Here is a 20,662-nt window from a genome sequence, read left to right on the forward strand (position 1 = left end):
TGTTTTTTATGAAAACACTATGGCAATATAACCATTTATTCAGGAGGAGTAGCGACAAAGAGTTTCAAGATTACCTTCAGAGCAGCCATACTGAATGCCAAGATTGGCACCACTTTCATTCAGGATGTCATACAAAGTCTTTTGGTAAAGACCATATGTTGATGTGGCTATCTCTCCGGCAAAAGCAGCAATAACAACATTTTCAAGATGGCCACCATGGTGTCGATAATGGATGTTACATTGGCATCATTTTTTTTTTTAAGCCAACACCAAAAGAATTCGTCTGGCAAAACCTCCATGCTGATATGACCTACCATTCAGGTGAAGTAGTGATACAGATTTTTCAAGCATGCCATCATAGTGGCCATTTTAGCTGTAAGATCTGCATCATTTTAATTTTAGAACCAGAAATCATATGAAATCTTCTGGTGCAAACTTGATGTCAATATGACCTTCCATCTTGGAGAAGAAGCAATAGTAAGATTTGGACATTCAGTATGACCAACCATCAAGAAAGAGTAGCTATAACAAGATTTACAAGAAAGCTGTCTTGGTGGTTATACTGGTGCTAACATCAAAAACATTTTCATTTTGGGTCAACTAGACACCATACAAAATCTACTGGTGAAAAGTTCATATCAATATGATTTAGCAGCAATAACTAGATTTTCAAAATGGCTGCCATGACAACCACAATGGACTTCAAGGCCATTTTTGGTTTTTAACTGCTCAGTGTTGAAACCATCTCTGATATTCTTGAGTAATATTTTCAAATTGGCTGCTGTCGTGGCAACATTGGATGAAAAAAAAGCATTTTTTTTTTAGGACCCAACAGGTATTATTAGAAGTTTAGGTAGCCATCCAGTCAGGAGGAGTAACAATAAAAGTTTTTCATGTTGCCTACTATGGAAGCAATATCGGAGATTAGATCAGCACCAATTTCATTTTTGACAAATAAGTTGTTCAGATGAATGTGTGTATAAAGTTTCATGGCAATACTCCAAGCAGTTTAGGTGAAACAGTCAAAGCGGGGATAATGGACAGAGAGACAATGGATAACAGACCATCTCATAAGCTCCATTGGTCTATGACCTGTAGCACTAAGAATTTGCAGGAGCATTGTGATTTATCATACACATTTTAAAAAGTGTTATGGCAATCCATTAAAAACTCGTGGGACTAGTTGTTTTGGGCACAAAGATTGGCAGATGGTCACAAGAATTACAATATATCACTGTCGTTACATAGCTACATGTATTAAATATGTTTAAATACTCCTCTTTTTATATACCTCAATAAAGTTTATTTGGAAAAAGCTCTAGACTTATTACTGGGCAAAGTATTTCAGTCTGTGAGTTTAACAAAGGTTGTAGTAGCCCTGTTCTCCACTGGTAAAAACAGCTCATCCTGAACTGCCTCAAGTACTACAGAACAACGTTTTTGAAAGTTGTTTAAACAATTAGCATCCCCCCTTCAATTATTCACATTAATTCACTTAACTATGTTACAAAGTAAAATATACAGCAAAATTTGTTTTGTAAGACTACTTTTGTGCCAAATAAAGTGTGGTCCCTCAAGGCAGGTGCTTGGGTCTCATCTGACTGGTCAAAACTCTAATTAAACAACAAATCCATGCAGTGTGAATCTGTCTTGTAAACTCTCTCAACACAAGCAGTTACAGCTGTAGTATCTAAAAATAGATTTTACCATCAATGAGAAACCCTTAGCAATATTTCAAAAGAATGAAAATACAGTTCATAAAAACTGCACTTCACTAATAATCTTGACTTCCAATCTTCTCTGAAGTTGAGCATGACTGACTGGTACCATTTTAGATAAACGTTTTAGGTTTGAATGCCAAGATACCGAAATTAGTGAAATGGTTTAAAAACAGCTATATTAAACAGAGGATGAACATCACTGTCTACTTGAATTTGAAAGTTCTTGGTACTGTATGTCTAACTGGTCAAAACAGATTTTAAAAAATTCAAAAGTTTAAAAGTGTACATGTTAACAGATACAGGTCATGCTTGTTATATGCCAATTTGATTTATGTGCTTTCATTTTAACGCTATTTATAATGAAGAAATAACATTCAATTTGTGCCACTGTGCTTGTTTGTATGACACTGATTGCACTATGTGCTGTGACTCATTAACATCTCATCTCTCATTGAAGAATAAATTATTATATGTTTTTCTAATTTGTTTGAATATTATGCATCAATAATCATTACTTGAAACCTTAGAGATATAATTTACCCAAGAACTTCCTTAATTTACAAGTATATTAATGGGAAAATTACTCCAGTTTTATGCCATAACCTCAAGAACGCATCTACAGCATAAATCTGGCATCAGCTGTATATAAAATCTAATGCTTGATGGAAGTAAGACAATGCCACAAACAAGGTCATGCTGAATAGTGACAATCTTACAAACAAGGTCATACAGAATAGTGACAATCTCACAAAGAAGGTCATACAGAATAGTGACACTCTCACAAACAAGGTCATACAGAATAGTGGCACTCTCACAAACAAGGTCATACAGAATAGTGACACTCTCACAAACAAGGTCATACAGAATAGTGATAAGCAGCAATTTGTGTGTGTGTGTGTGTGTGTGAGATTTGGATTTTTAACGTAGCTTTCTCAGTTTTTCAGTCATATTGCTAAGATGTCTGCAGTGTGACAGTTTATAGTGATGTCTAGCACTGGGGCATCATGCCGAAGACATGTAGCATGATGTCCCACCCAGTCACATTATCCTGACACCAGGCCGACCAGTCCTAACACTAACCTCTTAATGCTGAGCGCCAAGCGAGGCAGCTGTTAGTACCATCTTTGTAAATCTTTGGTATGACTCGGCCGGGGGTCAAACCCACAACCTTCCGCTTCCACAGCAAGTTGTAATCAATACTCAGTGATAATATGGCAAACAAGTTATTAATAGATTACCTTTTCCATGAAGTCTCTAGTGAGAGACGTATTGAGAAGATTTACAACAAATGACCTGGAAGCAGGATGACACTGGTCAATCTCTTTGCATAGAATTTGGATGATTTTCTCCTGAAATGTAAGGAAAAGAAATCAGAATTCATATTACATGTAATCAACACTTAACAATACCCATGTCACCCGAGAGAAAGTGCTTCCTGTTCACATGAGTAAAAGTTTTCATTTGTGAAATTATGAACTCAAGATTATGTTCAAATATAAAAATGCCAACTTAGATATATCATGTAGACTCATATACCATATATACTCTCCTATAGGCCTAGTCAAACTTCCAACAACATAGACAATGATCTGCCTTTGCATAATGTGCTGGCAGATAAGGGTCTATTTTGTTTGTTCTACTGATTACTCCAACAGATTGTACACTCAAATCTGGCATCACATGATGCACCCACAGATCTTGGTCTGTGCAGTTTGCAGCTGGACTTTACTTATAAGTGAGTAAATATGGTATCAAATTTCAATGCCATTTTGACACGATTCGTAAAGTCCTTGTTATTTATTTGTTAAGAATTTCAAAAGACTTTCAAGGAATGTTTTTCCTGCAGATATCAAACTTTTTTGATATATTAGTTTACTTATTACTGCAAAATTAGACACAAAAGTAACAGAAAAACATATGAATGTGCCAATACAGTAAAGGGATGCTAATCCAAACGGTAACAACCAGTGTTGTGTGTCTTATGATCAACCCAATTTATCAGATTTTGTTTGCTTATTCATTCTGAAGGCAGATCTGGGTAAGTTGAGTTTGCTGTTGGACTTTACTTATAAGAAAGTATAAAAAGTATTTGTAAATTTTATGTTGCTCAAATGAAGAATTAACATTATACCCTAAAATGACTGTCAATACTCACAAGTTCGGTCCAACTTTAAAATGCATAGATCATGATCTACAGACACAAAATGTGCAGGCAGATCTGGATCTCTATAGTTTGTTATCAGTTCATCAGTAGAACAAATAATACAGACCCTGACATGCAGTGCATTATGCAATGACAGATCAAGATCAATCTTGCCTGCTGCTGGACCGGATTTATAAGTCAGTATATATGGTAATTATCCAAAAGGTTTTATTATTTTGAAGGTGGGAAAACATAAGAGGAACTTGTTGTTCAGTCTCATAGCAAACAAGTCCATTAATGGTCTCCCCTACAGCTGAAAAAGCATCTCTGCTACCGAGTGATGCCGGATGTACACTACTATGGACAAGTTATCCAAAGTGAACACAACACAGCCATGCCTTATGAGGTTGACACCCCCCTCTAGAGATAGAAAGACTGCATTTCTCAATTGTTTAAATGAACAGTTGCTTCTTCCCTAGACCAAATTCCCTGAAGGTCCACCCCATTGCCCCTTGGTAAGCATCCTACCCGACCTGATGCATCTGTTTTCAGAAAGGAGCGCTGTTCAGGGCTGAGAATTGGGACCCCACCAGAAACTAATCCCAATCTGGCCACCAACTCAGGCAGTGACCAATATCAAATCCCAAAAGAATTCAAGCTGATAGCAAGACCTTGCATGGTTTCCAGTTTTCTGACAAAGAAGTTTTGGCCATAAGATCTATTATAGGGTCAGAATCTAAGCAGCTCTGTCTAGTGGGATATGAACCCTCAATGACAAATGCAAATATTCATCCCCACATACACACAATCCTGAGAAAGGATGAGATTTTACCTTTCTAGGTTGAAGATTAGACCCAGACAATTCACCTTCAACCAAAAGAGGGATTGATCTTTCAGGAGAGTATCTGGCGGGCCTAATTACCCTTCCACAATTCCAAAGGTTCTGGGGCCTGAAGTGAGGCCAACAGTGAGAGACTGAAATTGAAATATCTCCTGGCTTGGGCACAACCTGAGATATTTTCTGCAAGGTGGGAAGATGGGCGTGAAGGCATACATCCTCTAGATCTATGGAGATGGCCCAGTTGTTGGGCATATTGAAATTTACTTTTCTAGCTTGAAGATTAGACCCAGACAAGTCACCTTCAACCAAAAGAGGGATTGATCCTTCAGAAGTGTATCTAGCAGGCCTAATTACCCTTCCACAATCCCAAAGGTTCTGGGGCCTGAGGTGAGGCTAACAGTGAGAGACGGAAATTGAAATATCTCCTGGCCTGGACAAAACCTGAGATATTTTCTGCAAGGTGGGAAGACAGGCATGAAGGTATACATCCTCTAGAATTATGGAGACGGCCCAGTTGTTGGGCATTATGGCTTTCAATGACGAGCCAAAACTTTGCACCTTTTACTACACCAAAACAATCCAGGAATAGACACCAAAGTTTGGTAATTTTCCACCCTCTCGACTGCTGTCTTCTGCAGAAGGGTGTGTACCTCTCCACTTAGATGATCTAGTTTAAAATAAGGGTCTGTGATAAAGAAGATGTTATTAGAGGCAAAGATCATATTCTTCTTTAGGGCTAAAAAATTATGATTTTTTCACCAACCCATGGGATCATAAAATTAAAATCTTTACTTATCCTGCCTTAATTTTACTGATTCTGCTAAAATCAAATTAAGCCAGTTTAGTTTCTAATTCAACAATTATTACAGATTAACATCAACTCAAAATAATAACTATATTTCACCAAAAAGACTCACAAATGAAGTACCCTGTATACTTTTGGCTTTCTCTGTCTGGTTAGTGCACAACCTCACTGCCTTTCCAGTGTCCTACTTTAGCCATTTGTGTTCATTTTCCCAGGATTTCTTGTACTTTCATAACCTCTTCTCTTGATGATTTGTGCTATCATGCTCTCTCCTGTCATCATCTAATTTCTTACGTTTGGGTGGCACAGCAAATATTTTCACATATTTACAACTGTCACACCACAAGACTGTTTTGAAACCTATCCATTTATGCCACAAGATTTACTGCACTTTGTAAAGTGCAAGATCTTGGTAGGTACTCAATTAATGCAATGACCAAACCAACTGACCATTAACAAGAATGCTGAATCTTCACCTCATTTTAACTGTTATGATAGCCACCAAGAGTAATTTTCACTGCTCAAATGGATTAGTGAACAGCTGGGTTTCAGTGATCCCAAGGCAAACTCACTAACTTCAGCATAGCAGATGTGTGTTAATTTGAGCCCTGTTCTTTTAAGATGGAACAGGCCCACACATAATCCTTGATGCACAACCAAAAGTGCCTACTGGGGTACTGAAGGTGAGGGTCAAACTCTTAGGGTTGGCTACCTTCCTCCTTAGGGGAGAGAGACAAGTCCAAATACTTCCTCCCTTGGCCACTTCAACTTTTCGAGCAAAAACATGGACATGAAGCAGAACTGAACTGGAGCTGCTTGCATGCTTGATGAGATTGATTCTGTTTCAAGAACTTTTGAGGAGGTCCATGTGATCAATTAGGAAGCATGATCATCCTAAACAAAGTTTAAATGAACATGGAGTCATAGATCAGAATTATGGCTTCTAAAGTGGTAATAAGCTCAGCCAATCTGATTCAAGAACAGATCATTAATATGCGTCAGTCTTACTCATTATCAAAACCGTCCAATATGTTCATGATTCCAAGTCAGCTAAAACAAAACATGACACTGAAACTGGACACAAACTCAGCCAATGTGATGCAAGATTACATAATTTATATATGTGAATCTTGCTCTTTAATGAATCCATCCAAGATCTTGATGATATAAGCATGTATTTTGAATCTGATAAAAATTAGATAAAAAGTGTGGCTTTCAATGGTTAACAAATTCAGTCAATCAAATGCAAGATCACCTGGTATGCAAAAATCTCACTAATTATTGAAAACAACCAAGCTCTTGATGACATAAACATATATATTAAGTTTAATAATAATATAAAAATGGATCAAAAGTACAACATCCAGGAAGGTAAGAAGCTCAGCCAATAAGATGGAAGATCAGAAAATCAATATGCATGAATCTTGATCATTATCAGTCTAACATCTTAATGATATAAGCTTATATTCAAAGTCTGAAAAGTCAGATCAGAAACATCGTCTCCAGTAACAAGCTCAGCCAATCGGATATTCTCATTAGTATGCATGGATCTTGTTCATTATCGAACTGATCTGAGATCCTATCCTAATAAGCATGAATTCCGGGTCCGATTTAAGTCAGATAAAAAATACGGACTTCAGAGAGGTAACAAAGTTAACGAACAAGATGCAAGATCACTTCATTAATATGCATAGATCTCATTCATTATCAAGTTCATTTTAGATATTTATGAATTAGACCCACATTCCAAGTTTCACTGAAATCTGATCAGATATATAAACTCTGGAGTGGTAACAAGCTACAGTACTATTGACAGGCGGACACATGATGCACGATGGAGATGGCCATACCATAAACTCACTAGGCCTTAGAAATGGTGAGCTAAATTGAAAGATTTTCATTTCAGGATGCTTTCTGTTAAGTCTGGTCAAATTCTATTTAGGAATTTTTGAGAAGAATTTGTTTTGTATTGCTTGAAGATGGACTGGCCTCATTTATAATAACTTTTGTCATGCCAGGATGCTTTAAATCAAGTACGGTCAAATTCAGTTCAGCAGTTTTGTACAAGTCATTGAAAGGTTCTTCTACTTTTTCAAATGGTGGCCGTAATTGAGGGCAGCTTAGCATCAATTGTACAAATTTTAAATGTCATGCCAGAAAGCATTCCGTCAAATGTGATCAAATTCTGTTCAGATGTGTTTGTTTCAATAAAAGAAATCATGTAAAGTGTTTTGTTCTATTTTTAGTGATGGCAGCCACTTAATGTCACATAAGCACCATTTGCATAAACCTGAAAGCTGTTATATCAGGATGTCTTGTACCAAGTTTGGTTGAAATTGGTCAGGAAGTGATTGAGATGCTGACAATAGCAATTGCTAATGGCTCTGGACAGATGTAGGATGATGCACACACTACACTATCGACAAACGGATATTCCATAAGCTCACTTGGCCATACATAACTGCGCCATTCTAATGCAGGGCATGGTGGCATCTCATCTGAGTGAAAACCACAACTCTATCTTTGAGATGGGCTTTAAAAGATGGAGACCATTATACAAAGCATTAATTGTCTCTGGATGAGTGACGAAACACGAGTTTATACACATAGGTTGAATGAAGGACAAACATTATACAAATATATCAAACTATTAAAACATTAGCATCCCCTCCTATTTCCAGTATTTTTGCAGGACAAATAAGCACAGAACATAAAATTTGTTCTTCTGCAAATATTCTCCATTTTTTATTTTATTCATTTACTCTGTTGTGATTCTGCCATTGCCTTCATGACATATATGTGTTTCCTTTCATTATTAACCACCTTTATGAGTCCATGCTGTTAAAGCTGGAAGAAGAGTGTAAATACTGAAACTAACTTAACAGTCGTTACATGAAATGTAATTAAATGCCGTCATTGCAATTACGAGTTTGTCACTGCAGTGACTAATGGGAAATGGTTGTTAATAATTTGCATACATTTCTTTGTAGCAAGAAAGACTTGCAGAATGAGAAATTTACTAATCCTGCTGAATTTGCACTAGTTCTTCCCATAAAACAATGGGAAATAAAGAGATTTTCTAGTCATCAAAATGAAATCTACAAGTCCAACGCAAACTTTACCTGCCTTGGGCTTCTGGACTAATGCTAATGTTGAGCCCTGTCATCACTGAATGTAGCTAAATGATGAGAATAGTTTTACAATATATGTCTGATCAAAGGAAAAGATACGGGAAAATCCTAGTCTGGTACAGAATGTTCAATTCACTGCAATGCAGTACAGTCCTAAAAATAGGAGTTTGATGATCGGATTTCTGAAGTGGAAAGTTTGGAACACGTAAGCTTGGTGTTGTTGTTTTTGTGTTAGATTTAATGCCATTTCTCAACAGAAGACAGGCTATACATGGCAGCCAGCATAACTGGTGGAGGAAGAGCCCAGGAAAACCCCAGTAAAAACCACCAACCCACAGGAAGCTAATAGCAATCATTCTCACATACCCACATTGGACAAGCCCCAGACCAAAACCCATGTGGACAGGTGAGATGGCAGTGACTGGTAAAAGCATGTACTTAGACAATTAGGCCACCCTGGGCCCCTGATCAGAATGCACATTTATACAAAACTCCCCAAGCAGTTTCCACAACAACCCATAGCAGCAATTTCACATGATAAATAGCCAAAAGAAAATCAACATTGCATTAAAAATTCTCTGGCATATATTATTTAAAACTGCCATCATTGGGTCCCATGTTTGTTTTATTGGAACATCACTTATTTAGACTTTAAAATAACAATGTCCCATCTTGAAAAAATAAAACAAGAACCAAGAAAAATATAAAGTAGCATACAGGAGGCTGCTCTGTGGGGTTTTCAAAAAACTGCTCCATCTGTAATATGGTCATCTCATAGTCGAACACATGGTATTTATCTAGCTCTTCATCACCTGAAAAAGATATTCATAAAAGTATGTTACAATCCATTTGAATGAACGTGATCCATGCATAACCCTGATGGGTGAACCTCAGCCAGAGTTCATTCTTGAGTGTATCAACTTCCACACTGAGAAATAATTTTAATTTTTTTTATGTGAATTCAATTAAATAGCTTTCAGATGATGAATTAAAAAGAAAGGAGACATAACTGCAAGTACAGTCAACACCAAAACTGGCATAACTTGGTGAGAAAATTCTGAGTGGGAGGATTTTTGTTTGTTTTAACAGAACTGTTAACACATTATTAGTTATATCATGCTGTCAAAATGGGAGCTAAGTCTTTCCCAAGGACACACCAAGGCAGAAGACTGAGGCTGGCCTGGGCAGGTATCAAACCTTTGACCCTTTTATTTCAAGTCTGATGCCCTACCAATGAGTTAAACCATGGCTCCCCCGAGTAAGAGGATGTTATGATACGCACCTGCTCAACTTATGTCAATATCGTGTGACGGGTTTCTAGGAAATCCATAATAAGTGTTTGACATATTATGCACAGAAAAAGGGACACATATATGACACCAAAATGGGGCATAAATTACATAAATCATATTGGAGCATGAGGACAAAACAACATACACATGTTCACCTCATGTCAATGTCTAAAAAGTTTGAGGGCAATTAATTGAATGGTGTAAAACTTGTTGCACAAACACATACAGCTGTCGATCTTAGCACACACATTTAGCACCAAAAAGAGGCATACCTGGAAAAATTCATCAGCATAACATGCAAGTTGGGAAAAGGGAATCTTTGCAACAGTAATAGGTAAGTATTACATGATTAAAGTTGTTTTAGCCCCAAACATTTTAACACATTAACCCCTGGAGTTTCTATTTTGTTTTCACCTGAAATTAGAGTAGGAAACACATTTTGAAAGCTATTACTGAATACATCCTAATACATCAACTTCCAGGTAATCTTCCAATAACAAATGCCTAGCTGTGTTAGAAACATCATTTTTCATTGGCTATTTGGCTCGCGCATGAGCAGAAGGGAGAAAGTTGGAATTATTATTTTTAATTATTTTTATTTTTGCTTAATGGACCCATTATTTTCGTATCAAGACTACTCTTTATTCCAAATGCCCATCTTAGCCTACTTTTTGCAAAGGTTCATCTGTCTGTTTGCAGTTCATACTGGTCTGCCTTAGATCTGTGACCAAAAAGTCTAAAAACCGGACACAAAATCAGATTCTGACCAGAGGCGAATTTTGGGTGGAAAAAATCAGGTCCAAAAAATGAGGTTTCTCCTTCTCTATTTTGTAGTGCAACTAGAACTTCTAGATTATTTGGTATCATGGTAGAGCTACATCTGTCTACCTTTCTATAATACCACCCATTTTAGTGTATCACACATGACCTTGAAGCTACAGAGCTCAGCAGTAGGCTACTACTTCCTGCCACGTTAACTCGTCACCAGGGGTTAATGTGTTAACAAGGATTTTTAATTTTTTTACAAATCATCAAGGAATGGCTAAATTTGTCATTTATGTGCAATGTCGATGCACAAGTGATTAAATACACAAGGAATATTCAAATTTGGTTATGTCATCAAAATGCACCCATTAACACATTAACCCCTGGAGGTTTTCATCGTTTTCGCATGAAATTCGAGTAGGAAACACATTTTGAAAGCTATTTCTGAATCCATCCTAATACATCATTTTTCACTGGCTATTTGGCTCGCACATGGGCAGAAGGGTAAAAGGCTACTACCTCCTGCCACGTTAACTCATGCTACTACCGCATTGCTGAATTTGACCAGCTAGGAGGGAGACTAATGACCTCAATAAATCTGGTATAGAACTGCTCTTATACATGTAGATAAAAATATGCTAAAATGCATGCTACCGGGCCAACTGTACCAATCAGCTATAGTTCCACTAATATCGCGACCAGCAGTACCAGATGGGAAATTGACTATTTTATTGAAGATTTAAAATAATTGAGACTTGCAGAATTCGTGAATTTTTTGCATGCGGCATCAATCCAACAATTGCTGAAAAAGTCGTGAAATTTACACCAAAATCGTGAGGGTTGGCAGCTATGGTGAAGGTACACATTCTGAAGATGAATGACTGCAAGTTGCTGAGTCTTATAGTGTTCCTAACTGAGGTGGTAATCTCCATCTTGAAGCATTTCTTCTTGAAGAAATCTAAGGCAGAAAGGTCAATAACAAGCCACAATTTTTTCCCTTTCTTCAAAACCAGATAGATCAAGGAATAGAAACTAGAGTTCAGTTGTTTTGCACCCTCTAGACCCTCTTCTTTTAACTGAGCCAGTCAGGACTAGCAAACAAAGATGGGGGTTCATGACAGGGGAGGATTATTTCCAGGAAATGAAGTTGTTAGCTTTCCTTTAAAGTGGAATAGACCCAAACAAACCCCTGAAAAGGGGACTTGATGAGCACAATGTGGGACACTGGGAAGAGTAAGACACTGCAGGAGAGCATGCAACTCCAATATGGTCACTCACCTCCTTCCCAAGGGAATGGAGAAGAGTCCAAAGACAAAATTTTTCCTTCTGCTTCTTTGATCACCTCGATTAGTGAACGGGTGGGAGGGAGCTTGAAGACTAAAACACTTCCTGAGACAAATGGACAAGATGTCCTCACATATTATTTGCATCTTGTGAATTTTTATGATACAAGTAAACAAACTGCATATTTTTAAACCAAAAGACCCTTACAGGGACTAATGCTCTTGAGGAAAAGGGTATGTAGGGAACAAATATATGTCCATTTATTCCCTCTATTTGAAACAATGTATATAATCCTGAGAAACTCCAATATACCACATTGTGAAATATCAAAGAACATGTCTCACATATTGTAAAGACATACCCACATATTGTAAAGACATACCCACATATTGTAGCCATACCCACATATTGTAAAGACATACCCACATATTGTAGACATATCCACATATTGTAAAGACATACCCACATATTGTAGTTGTTGTTGTTGTTGTTGTTGTAGGGTTTAACGCCATTTTTCAGCACACGATAGGCTATACATGGCGGCCAGTATTAATGGTGGAGGAAGAACCCAGGAAAACCCCGGAAAGAACCACTGACCCACGAGAAGCTACTGGCAAGCTTTCTCATATACCGACATTGGCTGAATCCGAGACTCGAACCCACGCAGACAGAGGTGAGATGGCAGTGATCCGTAACGGACAGCGCTTTAGACCACTCGGCCACTTGGGGCCCCCCCCCACATATTGTAGACATACCCACATATTGTAAAGACATACCACATAAAGGCATACCGAAATATTGTAGACATATCCACATACTGTAAAGACATACCCACATATTGTAAAGACATACCACATATTGTAGACATACCCACATATTGTAAAGACATATCCACATATTGTAGACATACCCACATATTGTAAAGACCTACCACATATTGTAAAGACATACCCACATATTGTAAAGACATACTACATAAAGACATACCGACATATTGTAGACATACCCACATATTGTAAAGACATACCCACATATTGTAAAGACCTACCACATATTGTAAAGACATACCCACATATTGTAAAGACATACCACATAAAGACATACTACATAAAGACATACCGACATATTGTAGACATACTCACATATTGTAAAGACATACCCACATATTGTAAATACATACCCACATAATGTGAAGACATACCACATACTGTAAAGACATACCACATATTGTAAAGACATACCCACATATTGTAAAGACATACCCACATACTGTAAAGACAAGACATACCCACATACTGTAAAGATATACCCACATATTATAAAGACATACCCACATATTGTAGACATACCCACATATTGTAAAGACATACCCACATATTGTAAAGACATACCCACATATTGTAGACATACCACATATTGTAAAGACATACCCATATATTGCAGACATACCCACATATTGTAAAGACATGCCCACATATTGCAGACATACCCACATGCAAAGTTTAGTTTTATCCATTATCAATATTTTTTTTAAACCTGTTATAAAATTGGTCTAATTAAAGGTATTCCTGAGATACATCCATAAAATCCCCTTTTATGTGTTTTCGTGACTAAAAGCCATCACAAAGAAAAACCTAAGACAAGACCTTTCATCTTTCATTCCTGAAAACAATGTCTAGATGTGTGTGTGTGTGATTTGGATTTTTTAACGTAGCTTTAACAATTTTTCAGTTATACAGTAAAACCTGTTATGAGAGACCACTCCTTCTGCCAACAAAAACCGGTCTCTCAAGACAGGTGGTCTCTCATAACAGGTGTGTGAAAATGGACTGGTTTTCAGGGTCAATAGTTAGCATTGTTGAAAAATAAATAATACCTATACTCACTGTACATGTATCATATCCTTTATTCATAAATTTTGTTAAATATTGCATGCATTCCTCTCAAAATATCTTTATATAATAAAGATACACATCTATCAAACAACGAGAATAAAATTTATATTTCAACATCACATTAATATGTACAAAAAATGAACAGTTAGATATGATGTATATATCTTATTCTATACACTTATTCACTTGTTTTTTTAAGAAATCCATTATACTTCTTTGTTGACATGTTTTACTCAGCTGTTTGGTCTGAACATGTATCTCAATTATTGCCTTTTCCTGAATCAACTTTCCACTTACTGGTATGTTTTTACTCCTTGCAACACAAAACCACTCCCATACTCGCTCATTCAGATCTCCGTAAACTGTCAGTTGTGCCGTGGCATATTTCCTCTGTGCTTGTGCACCTTTCTGCCATTCGTTTCTAATGGACTCCTTGTCTTTGATTACATTTTGAACTTGCGTTTTACCGACGCTTAAGCTGACTGCTATTTTGCGAGTGGTCTCCCCTTTTTCATTTTTTTCAATGACATTAATCCTTTCTTCCAGTGTTAAAATTTTTCTTTTTTTCAGCGGAGGTTCTGCCATTTTTATTAGTGTTGACGTTATAAAGACTATCGGTTTTGATCATGTTTTGGGGAAATGTGGAATAAATCTATATTATGTACCAACGAATGAAACCAAAAGACATAATTAAGTCATCAAGAAACAATACATTTATTCTGAGACGAAGTTTAAATCAACAGCGTTATAGCTCGACAAACAAAGGTTGCGACCATCTGCACCCAGGTAAACAGATGGTGGCTTGGTGAAACACTAACAAAAGAAATAAAAAATAATTTTTAAAAAATCCGGAAATGATTCTCACTTACTAGTATTAAAGACAATGAGCTCATTCACCCTCCAGGCATTATGGATTAACTGGAAAGACAAATGATGTACTGAAACCTACACTGAAGCCCTTTCAAACGATTTCTCACTGGGACATAAAGATAAAGAAAAAATACAAACCTCTAAATTCATTGCGTATATCCATCATTACTCCCTTTGATGTTACTCTTACTGGCTATTCACATGACTTCGGCACTACAATGGCGGTTAGTGACATGTACTTTAGTCTGGTTTACTGCAGTTTACAAACGACACCGTACGCTGGAGTTGGAAATTTCACAAAACTGGTACTGTAGCAAGACAAATTCTTTTTAATTACTTTATTAGAGCAATCTTTACTATTTATGCAGTCTTTGTTACAAAGGATTAAATGATGGTTAGAGGTGTTTGTCTCAATATATGGTTGTTCAACTATAGTGTTATTTAATGTGCACTTTGTTTGCATACTACATTTATCCCGAGCTCTAGTGCTTACAAAGGATTAAGTTAAGGTTAGTGGTGTCGATCTATTTTTTTTTTTGTGATGTGGTCGTTCATAGCAGTGTCAAAATGCATATTTTGCCAAGAAATCGCAGTCGCTGGTCGCATTCAGCAGGTGGTCATTCATAACAGAGCGTTTATATAGTAAAATCGATCCGTGCATTACGATTGTGGTCGGAAATGACAGGTGGTCGCTCATAGCAGAGGTCGCTCATGACAGGTTTTACTGTATTACTATGAAATCTGCAGTGTGGCAGTCTATAGTGATATCTAGCACTGGGGCATCATGCTGCTGACATGTAGTATCATGTACCACCCAGTCAAATTATCCTGACACCAGGCAAACAACCAGTCCTAACACTAACCTCTTAATGGTGAGTGCCAAGCAAAGCAGCTGCAAGTAGAATTTTTATAAGTCTTTGGTATGACTTGTCTAGGGTTCAAACCTGCAACCTCCTCATACATGCCAACCCCTGGCAAGGAAAAAGAGTAATCCAAGTGAACAAAAAGAGGAATCCAAGCAGAAAAAGAGTAATACACATATAACGTGTTAAAAATTCAATGAACAATGATTTATTTGCCCCTCTCATCTTTTAACATCCTTTACTGCTTAAAGTTTTCATACTTAGCACTTTACGCTTTAGAAAGCAACAGAATATCATGTTGCATTTTAAAACACTTTGTACCAGCTGAGACCATGAATGTTTTGCACATCAGTAGAGCATTAAGTACTGGGTTACTGAGCCTGGATCTGAGTTCAGTTTTAATTTTGTTAAACAATACTGAACGATCTCTCACAGTCAGCATTAGAATGATAAAGAACCAATATTCCTATCATAACCTGACCAAGAAAAGGAAATTTATATCTTCCAGTGATTGGGTCTTTTAGCTTGCATATCAACTCTATCTTCATTAAGTATACTGTCAGGTAGAATCCCAACTTGATACTTCAGGAATTCTCCTTCCAGTTGATCCAAGAAAGACAAGGGTGGCAATAGAAATGGATATCTCTTGACAAGAATCTAACACTTTTGAAGCTTTTTGACTGTCTCTCATTTACATCAGCAACAGAAGCATTTAAAAGCACTTCATCTCCATATGGGAATTTCTGGAGAATGTAATCACAGGCTGTAGCACAATAATCTCTAACATTATCATTGCCAACCTTCACAGCAAGAGTAGAATTGTGTCCTATGAATTATCTCGCTTCTGCACCAATAGCAAGATCTTCATTATCTTTCTATTAAGAACTCTGTAAATAACACCTCTGCATTTATAACATTCATATCCGCACTTGAGTTCTGCTGTAAATAAGAAGTTACCTTAGTACTGGAGTTCATAAGACGAGCTAATTCGATGTATTTCTTTGTTTTCAAGTGTTTCTCCACATAAAATTTACCACCATGCCCAATATTAAAATCGTTTCTGCACAGACTGCAATGAGCATGATGCTGCCCTAGAATGGAACACTGTATTATGCCATTCATGTATTCATCTTTGAATCTTTGGAGGATTCAGGTTTTTGTCTTTTTCTGATCCATCTGTGAAATTCTTGGAAAAAATACATGTGCTCTATCACACACATCGTCTAGAATCCATCTGAAGACTTTTAGCGCCATATAGTAAAATTCTTTCCACACGGCCTGTAATAGACGTTACACGATGCTGCCTTCATGTCTTCATCTTTGGAGGATTCTGTTTATTTTTTGTTTCGTTTATTTTTTGCTTTTTTCTAATCCATCTGTGAAATTATCTGAAAGGATATATTTTTGCTCTCATACACACATCAACTAAAATAAATTATACTTTGGAGCCAAATACCTATAGACTGGTTCTGTACTAAATATGAATTAGAACAAAGAATCTGCGAGTATAGATTAAAAATTAGAAAACCAGTCTGTTCTCTCCTCATTAAGCCCATAAAGCTGCTATAAATAGAACATAACTGTTAGGAAAGTGCATGCAAGTCCATGGACAAACATACTTTTATATTGTAGTTACATAGAAGCCATCCTTTCTTAACTGTGGTCTGTGGGATTAATAGGATGTTAATAAAAACAAAAAAAACAAATAATTTATTTTTTGGGAAGGTGGATATACCGAAAAAGCGTAATCCATATACGTTTACGCATAAGGCGTAATTTAGTTAAAAAAAGCTTAATGATTATGCCAAAAGTGTAATGCTTGGCATGTTTGCCTCCTGCATCCAAGGCAGATACTACAACCACATAGAGCGGTAGCAATGTCTAGGTGCTGAATATCAATCTTGCTAAGAGAAAATTAACAAAATACCAAGTCTAGTCAAACTCATATGTATATGCAAAAGTCACAGTTTTCATAAGCTCAGGGAAGTACAAAGTGCAAGTAATGACCTTTAAGGTCAAATAGGCCTGGTTTTGAAACTTATTAGCAATAGCAAAGACTTGCTGGTTGCAAGATGTGAACCTGTCCAGTTCATTTAGGACCAATTACATATTGCTTAAGATATTTTAGTGAAAACTTTACATCAATGCCATCCATCGCTCCACAGAAGTAGTGATTACAAGATTTCTGAGATGGTCAATTTGGATGCCATAGTGGAGGTCTGTTAGTGTTGTTGTTGCAGGGTTTAATGCCATTTTTCAGCACAAGATAGGCTATACATGGCAGCCAGTAAAGTGGAGGAAGAACCCAGGAAAACCCCAGAAAGAACCAGTGGCCTACAAGAAGCTACTGGCAAGCTTTCTCACATACCCACATTGGCCGAACCCGAGACTCAAACCCACGTGGACAGAGGTGAGATGGCAATGATCTGAAAAGGTGAGCGCTTCAGACCACTTGGGGCCCCCATTGGAGTTCAGATCAGCACCATTTTCAATCTGGATCAGCTACATACTTATTACACCACTCCCTAATGCGGGGTCGGGTGTGGATCCAATTTTTTAAACCAGAAAATACTCAAAATATTGATTCCTATTTGTTGAATTTGAAGAAAATTGTGATCAAAATTGGTAATGGAAACTTTGATACATCGTTTGTTTTATTGTCGAAAACATTAGATAGGACCTGGACATTTTAATCAGCATTATGAAATATCAAATTTAAAAAAGTCATACAATTCTTTACATTTTCTTTCCAAATGCCATTCCTAGTACACCACAATTAAAGATATGTAAGGAAATTTTGATCAATGAAAATGTCACTTACGCCAAGTGAAGGCAGTACTTTAATAAATAAATACAAATTAAATTATTTTTTATCAATTTAAATGTGTTCTAGTTCTATCTTTTAGTTCCTTTTAAGTGTAATTGTCATAAATGAAATGTGTCCTCTTGTAATTAAATGTAAAATGAGTCAATCTACCGTAACAGCTATGTCCACGAGCGTTTCTCAAAGAACCTAATTAAGTGCCGACCGTGTTTTGATAACTGACTTGTGGAAATATTTGTTGTACTGTTGCACTGAATTAAAAGCTGGCATCCTTTGTATTATCACGTTAATCATGTCTTTTGAATCAAATAAAGGAGGTGGAATAAAAGGAATGTTAAAAGGCATGAAAATCCTACAAACTTAAAATTTAGCAGCCTTGGTCATACTGTCGAGGTGAACTCACTTCATTTGATCAAATGAACACTGTTATAAATGTTATTGTGTATGTAACATAAACTACCTTAAATTAACTCTTTCATAACTGTGATCAAGGATAACAAGGCAGCCAAGCGAAATGAATACTTCATAAAATAAACAGCTTGATTTCACACATATGGACCATTGTGGGCAAGTGAGTTTCAGAGAATTCTTGAACTAGCACTTAGAGATATCCTGAGGGATGATAAGAAGTTTCATTATTACTTCAATGAAATCACGACATCAATATTGTACTAATTGAACAATACAAAAATTGTGTGTCAACATAGACAATTGTCGCACGAAATAAATGTCCAGGGTTCACACTGAATTCTGAATGATAAATTCAAAGACTTCTCCCAAACTTTCAAAGACCACAAACATTGACTTCCAAGACCTATTTTCACTAACATTCTGTATACAGGTTAGATGAGAAAACAATGAATTCATAATACTACAATATTGTTTAATGATGAAATTCAAACTATAATTAATTTCCTAAAATTGCTTTATAATGATCTGGAAGATAGGTTAACATTCATTGCTTTTTCAGAAATATGTAACTTATGCATCAGATTTAATACAAAATAAATTGTTCTCTTAACAGACATCAGCACTGCTTTAAATGCATTATTATACTTGCTGTTTTTTCTCTTCAATCATTTTGGAAAGAGAAGCCACCACTGTCATCTTTTCCTATGCTCTTCTCCAAAGAGCATGTGACTCTGTTACAAGCAGAAATCCTTTTAACTCTACTTCTTCTGCCTTCTGAACAGATGAAGCATGTAGGCTGGCAATGTCAGCTTCAAGATCCAGCCTTTTGTCTTTAAGTTCTTCCACTCCATCCATGGCTAACTCACGTTTCTTTCCTTTTCTGATTTTCTCCTCATGCTCCTCCTCTGCTTTCTTCTTATCCAGATAGGCATGGTACTTATGTCTCGCTGAGGAGGCATATGTCATCATTTCATTGCTAACGATGATTTCCAAAGGTCCACCTGCTTTTCTCACTGTGTCAATGATTAACCTTTGAGCTATGAGGCTTTCTCTGCTGAGGTTCTCAACAGATACCTGTTTGTTGACAGAAAATCCTCTCTCCACTGTTGCCTGCCCATGTGACAACAACAACATTTTCTGGAGAACATTGCACAGTTCAACCTATTCCTTTCTTTTGGAAAGGACGGAATAAAACACTTCATCAAGACTGTCATCTGTTCTATTGTAGCATTTCAAGGGATGATTGTCTGATTGGATAACTTCGTCAACTAATTTTCCATGTTGAGTCAATATTAAATCAAATCGGGACTGATTGTCTTTTTACTCAGTGTATAAAATGCCTTTTGTTTACATGTTTTATCCTTTTCAGCAATTCCTTGTATTTCTCTTGTTCAAAACAGATATTGTTGAAAGAACAAAGACCTGGCATTTTTAAACACGAGGTGAAACAAAACTGAAGACGTAAATCAACTGAACAATTTTGAATCCTCGAGCGCGTTACTTTTGCGTACTTTCTACATAGAATGAGTGCTTGTTCAATGTAACCAAAAATCAATTGGCTGAACAGTCTTGTTAAAAATAAATCATGAATTAATGTGATGAACATTTTGGTTGGCCAAAGTTGATGAACTCATCCAATCAAATTGAACGATTCATCAAAAGAAAGAAGCCAGGAAAACTGACTACATCCGAACCTAACGACCTTAGACCTCAGGCAATTTTATTTGTTATAATAATAATAATAATAATAATAACAAAAATAATAATAATAACAATAATAATAATAATAATGAGGACTTTGTAAAGCAAAACCTAAT

The 20,662-nt window shown here is 36.6% G+C and overlaps 1 protein-coding gene across 1 annotated transcript in view; it reads right to left on the reverse strand.

The window, feature by feature from the left end:
- LOC149787760 (uncharacterized) overlaps window positions 1-20,662 on the reverse strand; it is a 73,081-nt gene that overhangs the window by 14,185 nt on the left and 38,234 nt on the right. The window contains exons 6-7 of the mRNA XM_089973950.1: window positions 9,359-9,453; window positions 2,960-3,070 (exon numbers count right to left, since the gene is read on the reverse strand). Of these exons, the coding sequence (XP_089830076.1) occupies window positions 2,960-3,070; window positions 9,359-9,453 (206 nt within the window). The remainder of the gene's footprint in view (window positions 1-2,959; window positions 3,071-9,358; window positions 9,454-20,662) is intronic.

The sequence above is a fragment of the Sinohyriopsis cumingii genome, chromosome 11 (assembly GCF_028554795.1).
Source record: "Sinohyriopsis cumingii isolate HCF-2022 chromosome 11, ASM2855479v2, whole genome shotgun sequence".
Classification (NCBI taxonomy): Eukaryota; Metazoa; Mollusca; class Bivalvia; order Unionida; family Unionidae; genus Sinohyriopsis; species Sinohyriopsis cumingii.